The sequence below is a fragment of the Notothenia coriiceps genome, unplaced genomic scaffold (assembly GCF_000735185.1).
Source record: "Notothenia coriiceps isolate Sejong01 unplaced genomic scaffold, NC01 NC01_scaffold00037244, whole genome shotgun sequence".
Taxonomy (NCBI): Eukaryota; Metazoa; Chordata; class Actinopteri; order Perciformes; family Nototheniidae; genus Notothenia; species Notothenia coriiceps.
The window spans coordinates 19,018,060-19,027,496 of NW_011369945.1; the positions used below are offsets into that span (position 1 = coordinate 19,018,060).

Consider the following 9,437-nt stretch of genomic DNA (forward strand, 5'->3'; position numbering starts at 1 on the left):
TGATATCTTAAAACAACAACAACAACATGTTTTAATTTCCCAGTTTACTTAGCTGAGTCTCTCAGAGTGTCTCCTGACATCTTTCTTGAGGCGGGCATGTTTATTCAGGAGGGTAAACAAACACTGACAAGACCAGAACCTAAGTAAAGTCTTTCTGTGTCTGTCAAGTATGCTGCCTCACACATGAGGAAATGTTATTTTTCCTTTACTCCCTGAGAATACTACACATAATTAAGTGTTGACTATGTCCTCATAACTTTCCTTCTCGGGTAGAATGAGTGAAGCAGGGAGTTGATCAATCTTCCCCTCAGTTATTTCCATTAGTTCACAGCCTGTGAATCTCTCTGCTGGAAGCTGATGGCTAAGCAGCAACACTTCCTAAAATATTGAGCTCTCATTGGTCAGCGATGTCAGCGGTGAAGGAGGGCAAGAGTCTGACGTCTGGATTAAAGCTTTAATGCTGCAGTAGAAATAGTCAGACATCACCAGTGAGCATAATCAACATATTCATGGCATCATGGCATCCACTGTAAAATATATTTTACTGGCTCTGAAAATGCCTCTAAAATTCTATACTTTTTCCCCCTTAATAATTAAATTAAGTTGAATTATACTTTGCACCCTGCATGATATTCCTAGGTCAACAAGTAAAGGATGAAAACAAACAAACACAGATTTGTCATTTTTATATTTAGATTGTTGGTGTTTTAATTTAGACAATTATGAATTATTTAGTTATGGACTATTTTCATTTTCATCCCTATTTGCTAAGCTAAGCTAATCACATGCTGGTGGTACCTTTATATTCACACATTATGAAACACATACGTGTGGGTATCTGGAGTGCTTGCACACCAAAAGATCTGTAAAATTAGACGACTCAGTTTAAGGATGGCTGCCTTGCTCAGAAAACATGCCATTTAGATTTGATCTCCACAAATGTCTTGAGCACTAACCTTTTCAGTTTTTCTTGCATGACAATCAGAGCCGACTGAGCAGCTTCTTCAGGAGGCTCAGAGTTCCCGGCGGTATGCCAGGTGTATCAGGGAAAGAATAAATACAGGTGTGTTCAGAAAAGACAGTGAGAGAAATGTAAAGGTCACCTCTTATGCAAAATCCAGTATGAATACTTTCCGGATGCACTGTATCTGAGACCTATAATATATTGATGAAAAACAGTATAATAGGGGACCTTTAAGGGCGTTCAGTGTAAAAACCGTTTCAAAAAACATGTCTCGATTGTGTTTAATTGTAATTTGTATAAACATCTTCCTTCAGGTTTCCAAAAAACATCACATTACCGGAAACAATACATTAAATCATAGTCCTCAATAAGAGAGCAAACCATAAAATAGAGCCAAAACATTTGTGATCAACAAAGGGATACATACAGCTAGAACCAATTATTTATCGCTCTGTTTTTGGCTTGATCTCCATCAGATCGTTCAGCTGTAACTGGAGGCCCAGCTCTGACCAGCAGGGGGCAGTGGAGCTTCACTGCGGAGCATCACTGCAGGAGCTGACTGTCTGACATCAGAGGAGGATCATGATTCATCACTCTGTGCTTCACATCGCGTGGGCAGGACAGATCATCTCACCCATCTGTATGCACAGCATGAGCGCCCTGAGGAGCCTCTGTGATGAGAGCAACACTGGCTGAGAGTGTCAGAAAGAAGTCACCCAGGAATCTATAAACACCTCTTGGCTACAAATGAGCTCTATTATGTATTAATCATAATGACAATTTACAAGCTAGTGTAAGAAATAGTTTCCTTTCCAAATCAGATTTTAAGCATTTATAACACCTGCTCGCATGAGATCAACTCAAGATGTATGGTAATACGGTACATTTAACAAATAATTGTACGTTAATAACTGAACATTTAAGGCTTTAACTGACAAATAAGTGGCATTTAAGTGGACAAAATCCACTTAATTTATTATTTGTTTGGTTTAATATTACTAAAATGGTTAAATGCTAACCAGATTAATAATATTTTTAAAAATAAAACCCCATTTGCACTTTTCACACGCTAATACAGTTACTTTGAAAAGCTGTGAATACTTAATGGATTTTTGAACGGTCAGCAGATACATGCAATATGAATAACTTAATACTAACACAGGGGAGCAAGCAAGGGTTTTATTAGAACTACAGTACTACTGTGACTTTGTAGTACATGTTGAGGACTGTTTTATATATGTTTAAACTTTAATATATTCTCATTAATTTTCATTATAATTATTAGTTTTCACAATGAAGTATTGTACTAAACAAATACTTGCTGTTATGACACAAGTCTTGAAGTTTACTTTACACTTTGTTTCCCTCGTAAGGTTATCTCTGAGAAGACTTTTAGAAGGCAAACATCAGTCTTTGGAGAGCGTTATTGAAGATATTCAGCGTGTTCTCCTATTCAGAAGGTATTTCTTCGGCCTGTTAGACTGCACATAGTTACTAAGCTAATTAAAACCTTTAACAGCTAATAAAAAAGCTGTTTTTATTTATAGTGGGTTCATTTTCTTTTTCATTCTTCTCGAGTGAAACAGTACACATATAAAGTATTGATGTCATGGTTTGGTTTCCCCACAGTACCGACTCAGGTACCAAATGCAGGTGAATTTAAACTCAAATCTACTTAAACACTTACCCAGTTGATCTTCATTTAACTAAATATGTGACTTCTTAAACCACTTATCTGCAACAGTGATGATGTAGGCATACTCTAAGAAAGGTAGATTGATCTGTTTGAATAACATTTCAAATGTTGGTTTATAAAAGCCACATTAAGTCCCCTTTGATTGAATGTTATACAACACAGAGGATTAAGAGAGGTCACACAATTGTCTCAGACACACTGAGGAAACGTTAGTGCTGAACCTCGTCTGTTTCCTCTGCTGCTGTGAATTAAAAAAAGTATTTAATTTGTATTTTCCAAAGTTTTATTTTTGGGTCCCATTAGGCTTTATAGACTAGATTTGAGTTAAGTTGCATGTTGTTTTGTATTTATATCAGTGAGTGTAATTTAGAGTTCAGTTTTAGAACTCTTTCAGCCCTCGCCATCCTTCTCGTGTTGGAACAGTGGAACATTTCACTGATTCTCATCTCTCCCTCTCAGTCTGAAGGTGAAAGTTCAAGTACCACTGGGGGCTCCTATAAACAACCCATTGACCCGATGGCTATAATCCAGTTTTAATCACAGTGAGGCCCATACATCACACCCTGCATTTATTCAAGGCTGTCAGGATTATCTGGATTAATTACAGCAAACCTCTTGATAACACTGGAGTCAGAGTTGGGTTTAGGCCAGGGCTAATGAACTCCCTTTCTCCTCTTCTTTATCTCCTCACATTACTGTCAAACGGGTGTTTACGGTCTTACACCATTTCCCCTTTTATTTTTCTCTTCTTCACTTGGCTTAATCCTCTTTGTATTCATTCGTTGTCTCTTTGAAACTGTTGCCTTTGTCTTTGCAACATGTCATGTAATGTCAGAAAGAGAGACTTTAACCCAGATGCTCTTATTATTTGTTAGCCCCTTAAGGGAGGTCAGAGGTCAGGGAGAAGTCACTGTTTGAAGCTTGTGTAAATTCACCACCTTTGACATTTTAGCATGGTAGATGCTCACTGTTATGATGGCATGAATCCCTCTGGTTTTGAAGATGTTTTCTTCTTTTTTTTTAAGACACCAAGAGTAAAACAAACAGTTTAGAGATGAAGGAGAAATAAATACACAGGGACAGAGATCGTAAACATAAAAAGTAGAGCCTGAGTGAGGAAGGGAAGAGTTCACTGGATTCTGACATTTTCCCACACTGCTCGCAGCAAGGCAATCTAAATGAAGAGGTCGAATCCCTGGAGTATAAAGCTCCCCTTGGTTTAGCCCTCCCTGCTCGTCCCCTGACATTAAACTTCCTCTCCTCTGTTAACACCACCCTCTCTTACAACAAACACGTAAACACTGCTGAGGAGACAATAAACAACCCCTTGATTGCTAATAATGTTTAGCTTGTGGTCGTCGAGATGAAACCTGAGCACACCTCTCAGGAGGATCAATCACAATAAAAACTTGCCATTTTGTCTTACAACTAAGCTTAAATCTCTCTATTATTTCAAAATCTAAAGTATATTGCAGATTAGTGTCATTGAGTGCATTCTTTTATCTCAGCAGATGTCTGGTATGAAGCAAGGGATATATGACCATTAGGGGCCCATTCCTCTAACGCCTACTGCAGCCCCCCCCAAAAAAACCTTTCTCTTCACACATGCAACACACGAAAGTTGATCTCTGGACTCAACGGTTGCATTATCTCTGCTTTCACATGCAGCGTCGACAAGAGAAAGGAATCTGTAATCTGGTGGGTCAAGCCCTTGTATAAATACTTCCCACTGTACTCCAGTTGTAAAAATCTGCACTGCTCTCAACATACAGTAGGAAATCCCCTCGGGGCATGAAGTGGTCTGTGTGGACGTCATGAGAAAAACCAAATTTGGTAAAAGATGCAGCTGCCAAAGCTTGAAAAAAATGTGAGCATTAGCAAACTATGTTTGGGAGAATGTCGTGGAGATGTGGTTAACTCTGCTTTACATCCCTAATGATTTCAACAAAGACCTTTTTAACATTTTATTGTGGAAAATGCAAATGTGGTTCTCGTAACTTTGACAAGCGCTCTTTTTTTTAACTTAAAACAGCGGGACAGTGAGCCAGCATAAACAATACCACCTCACTGAAAAAGCTTATTTGAATGAAGCCATCAATATTTGTTATTATTTATCCCTGTGCTTCACCTAATGCGATATGTCTACATGTTTTCTGTGCCTGTGACTGTGTTTTCTGAGCTGTACCTGAACGCAGCACAAGCAGAAGCATAAAGGCCTTTCTGTAGTTTGTCCTGCAGCACACTGTCACTCACTACTCTCATTATGTAGCTGATACTGTATTGGTAATTGTGAAAACTAAATATTTAGAAGATCGGCTTCAGACCAACAGGCTATTCTTCTTTAGTTTTCTCTCAAAAACAATGTTTTAAAACCAAAACAAATCATAACTTTTTTGTTATTATTGAATCAGCTGAGCTAATCAACCATTATTCCCATGTTCCTGGTTGGCAATCACTTGCATACAGTACTTACAGTATATTACACATTTTAACTATTGTTTACTATCTCCTGCTATTCTAGTTTAATGAGATTTTAGAATTGAAAAATGTTCCTCAAAGTTCACGAGATACAGTTTCAGTTGTTTTTTTATTATGAACAGGAGACTCGCCAGTTACGTGGCAGCCGTAGTATTTAAAAAGTTACATTCATGTCTTCAAATCCCCTTTCCCACACTTTGTCATACAAAAGCAGGTAACAAGAAATATATCATGTGAGCTGTTTTCTCCCTCTCTGATAAACTAGGAATACCTTATAGTAGTCGGTAATGACTGCAGTCAGGTCTCTAGAGGTCATATACAACCTTATCAAAAACCTTCATTCAGACCACTTTCATTAATGACATCTGATACAAATCTAATCACACCAATTATTTTAAGAAGCAGAAATGCCAGATTTGCCCCCGTACCACCCACCATGAATAACAAGTGTTTCCACAACTATGCCATGTAAACTTTAAACACTGATCAATATCAACACCTCAGCTTCAACAGCAACACGTGAGAAACAAAACTAAATTGAAAAGCCTTATTAGTTTACAGTCCTTTTATACAACAGAAATCTGTTTTATTACCACAACAAAGGAAAGGCAAAACCTTTTATGGATTGTGTTTGTGTGACTGTTATGTGCCTCTGGTGGAAGACTGGAATAAACCCTATCAATAGAACAAATAAATGCAATAAAGCTGTAATTGATCAGGCCTTACTGGAAAATTATAAATCACCGTCCCTAAAGAGAGAAAACTGTCTTTACATCACTGGAGAAAATGGTCTAGGTTTACAAAAGTATATTTCAATGTTAAAAGCTTTTTACAAGTCAAAACTTTGACCTTAGTGTTGCTTTGAATACACTGTCAAACATACAGCATGTGTGGAATCATTGTATGCTAATGAAATGCAGCACAGTGATCTTCTTCACAGCTTTGCCCACTGAAAGCACAACATCTTAAGACATGAGCGGTGATAGACTGTTCAGCATCAGGGAGGCCACTGGTGAGCTTGTGTCCCAAAATCCATACTACCAAATAACTCTTAGGAGGATTTGAATGTTGTTGGTTCAGACTAGATAAAGCAAAAAGTAAACAATAACCAATCAGTATGCATATAAAAAAACTACTATGTAAGTTTGATGGAACCACAATGCATTGCACAAAAGACATGCAGGCATTTGTTCAACGCTGAACAAAATAGTGGATAGTGGTGAAACCGAAGTGGCCTTTAATGTTTAATGTTGTAGTTTGATATCTGAAGGTGCAAGTATTCTTTCATTTCCTCGTCCTTACATGTTGATTTTGTGGATACAAGTGGCAAAACTGTGTACTTTAAAGTATAGTACACAGTTAAAGTTAGTGTGTTGTATGGAAGTGGGACAAGTGTTACCTTTTTTAAACGGTTGTCAAAACACTGCCAATTTATAAGATAGAGTTTGTGATATTTGTATTATTGTAATTAATTCCAATAGAATATGAAATTGTCCTGACTAGCATAAACCTACTCATTGAGAACCTTTTCTAGTAACATTTGAAACATATAGATTTTCTGTGAAAATAATTGTCTTAGGTTTGAGTGGGACTGCAAGGGTAAAGAAGCAGGAAGGATTGAAGAGACAGGCTAACATGTTGTAGCATTTGGTTTTATGATGGGATTTTTTGAAAGCAAAAAAATGAAGAATAACACCAGATTTATCCTTTAAGACAACCTGGTGAAAAGGTCTTACACCACAGTGTCAGAGGTGGTAAAACAGATCCATACAGTCAGACATGTACCCACTTCTGTTGGTCCCTCATAGATACACGTCCATATGGTCGAGGATCATGTGCCGGCAGAGCGGGCAGTTCTGTTGGTACATGGGCTGCCTCAGCAGGATGTTGGTACAGTCTTTACACAGGCAGAGGTGCCGGCATGGCAGCAGCACCACGGTCTTGGTGCAGTCCTGACAGATCACACACTTCTTCCTCTCCTCCTGCTCCTTCAGCAGAGTCAGCAGATTCTCAGCAGGCAGAGGCTTACTGTCTTTGCCGGAAGCCATTTGCTTCTTAAGTGGTCTGTCTGTGCTGCTGGATGAGGGCAAAACTAAATCCAGCAGCTCCTGGTGGACTCCATCTCCTGCTCTTCCATCCGGCGGGTCCCGCCTCTCCCCTCCAGGGTCTCCGTCGCCGTGCACTCTGTTGTTGTTGTCCCTGCTGAGATGTGTCCTCAGAGCCAGAACCAGGCTTCTAAGTGGAGAAAGCTGCTGCCAAAGTCCTCTCTCCAGCAAGTAGAGGTTGTGGAATATTCTCTGCAAGCGCTCCATGGCAACATGTAATAAATGTGGGGTGCTCCGCAAGGCAAAATTGAGGCGATGGAGAGCCACAGAAAATCTGCGTGAAGCAGGAAATGAGTTGATGCAATCCACTATTCGCACCGCAGCCTGTCGGGTCAGCTCTGGGTTCAGGTAGGCGGTGGTGGTTAGAGCAATAGTAATAGTGAGCAGGAGGCCGTAGATGTTCAATATGAAGATGCTGATAAACATATGCACCAGCGAAACCATAAAGTCCAACAGCAGTTTACAGGGTGACCACAGGAAGGCCGAAGTCCCAACCAGGCTGCTGTACAGGAAGGTGAAGGAGGTCAGCGTGAACTCCAGAACCTTCTGCAGCGGGCTGGAGACCGTCTGCCACACACCGACCAACACCGAGCACACGTTTTGGGTGGCGATGAGTGCAAAGTTGACCATGGTGTTGGTGAAGTAGACCACCAGGCTGACAGCGATGCCGCAGCCCTCCAGCACCGACAGCAGACCTCGACACAGCTGCTCCTTCCCACGGAGCAGGACGTGCATGGACAGGTAGCCCACCATCTTCAAGCTCTCCAGCAGCCCCTCCAGAGCCAGCACCAGGCTCCCCAGCATGGTGACAGTGCTGTGGGCAACGCTGGTCGTCGCCTCTGCCAGGGACACCAAGCAGAAGAAGGTGAAGTGTCCCAGCTCCAGCACCGAGTGGAGTAGCAGGGTGGGAATGCTGTTTATAAAGGTGATGACAGCCATGGCGGTCCGCACCACGGTGTGGACCATGACAAAATTCAGGTCCAGCAGTAAGCAGACGGCTTCCAGGCATTTTACAACCGTGGAGATGATAAAGTCCACCAAACCCATGGTAATGTATCATGAACTCTGAGTTTACCTATCGGTGCTCTCAGGTGGTCCCAACGGCAAAGTCCATGTCCGTTTGTTTGTTTGTTCAGGGAGAGATACTCAGACGTTTTACATCTTGTTCGGTTATCCTGGGTGTCAGAAGAAACAATACGCCATTCCTCGTTCCGTTAAAAAGACGATTGTTACCTTTCTTCCTCGTATTTGTACCGCTGAACCGACGAGCTAACATAGTAAACAACACACGCGTTACAGTGGCGGATGTTTATTTTCAAACGAGTCACACACTTCCGTTGTTTCGCTTTAGCTCTGCGTTCCTAAAATGGTCCAGAAACATGTCACTAGTTACACGGTCATCTTACAAAATATGTAATCCGTGAAAACCGAAGGCAAATTCGGGAGAGTAGAAGAAAATCATCCAAAATGCTTCGGTATGTTTATCGTCTCTACTGTGGCCGCCATGTTTGTTTTGGTCAAGGCAGCTCACCTCTCTACTTCCTTCCTGTGAGATTGAGCAACGTCACACAACCGTTTTTTTGTAACATGATAAATAACGTTTAAATATTTAGATAAAATATATAATACAAATATGCGATTACTTCAAATTAAATAAAAACTACGCATTTTCAGTCATTTATGAAAATGTAAAAATAGTATGTAAATAATAACAATTATAACTGCTAACATACAGTGGTGGAAAAGCTTTTCAGATGTTTTACTTGAGTAAAGATAGACACTGTGAACACACTCAATTTCAGGTAAAGGTACTGCCTCCATTAACATACTAAAGTAAAAGTATAGTACAATTCAAAAATTGTAATTAAATAGAATAGAATAAAATATAATATAATATATCTTCATTGTCATCATACAAAGTATTATGAAAGTTGTAGGAGTAAAAGTACTAATTGCAGAAATACATTTGAAATTGTTCTGAAAATATTTTAAAGCAAAAGCAGCAAATCCTGACATTTAAGAAGCTGAGACTTGGAAATCTTTTTGAAAAGAAAAAAATCCTAAAACCAATTAATGTTCTATTAACCAACGCATGGTTGTAGTTACTTAATATATTGTTGGATAGTTTAATCTAGACCAAATAATCACATTTTAAAAGTTTCTCCCTAAGCATTGTGTGTCAAATCTGAATTGA

General features: G+C 39.7%; 1 protein-coding gene across 1 annotated transcript; it reads right to left on the reverse strand.

Moving 5' to 3' along the window:
• Positions 1-5,228: 5,228 nt before the first annotated feature.
• On the reverse strand, positions 5,229-8,764 carry rnf26 (ring finger protein 26). The gene has a single exon (XM_010793809.1). The coding sequence runs from the start codon at positions 8,288-8,290 to the stop codon at positions 6,941-6,943; it is 1,350 nt and encodes a 449-aa protein (XP_010792111.1). The 5' UTR covers positions 8,291-8,764; the 3' UTR covers positions 5,229-6,940.
• Positions 8,765-9,437: the final 673 nt, after the last annotated feature.

What these genes read in the sequence shown, in the direction of transcription:
- rnf26 (XM_010793809.1), bottom strand. Translation starts at nt 8,290, where the DNA reads ATGGGTTTGGTGGACTTTATCATCTCCACGGTTGTAAAATGCCTGGAA.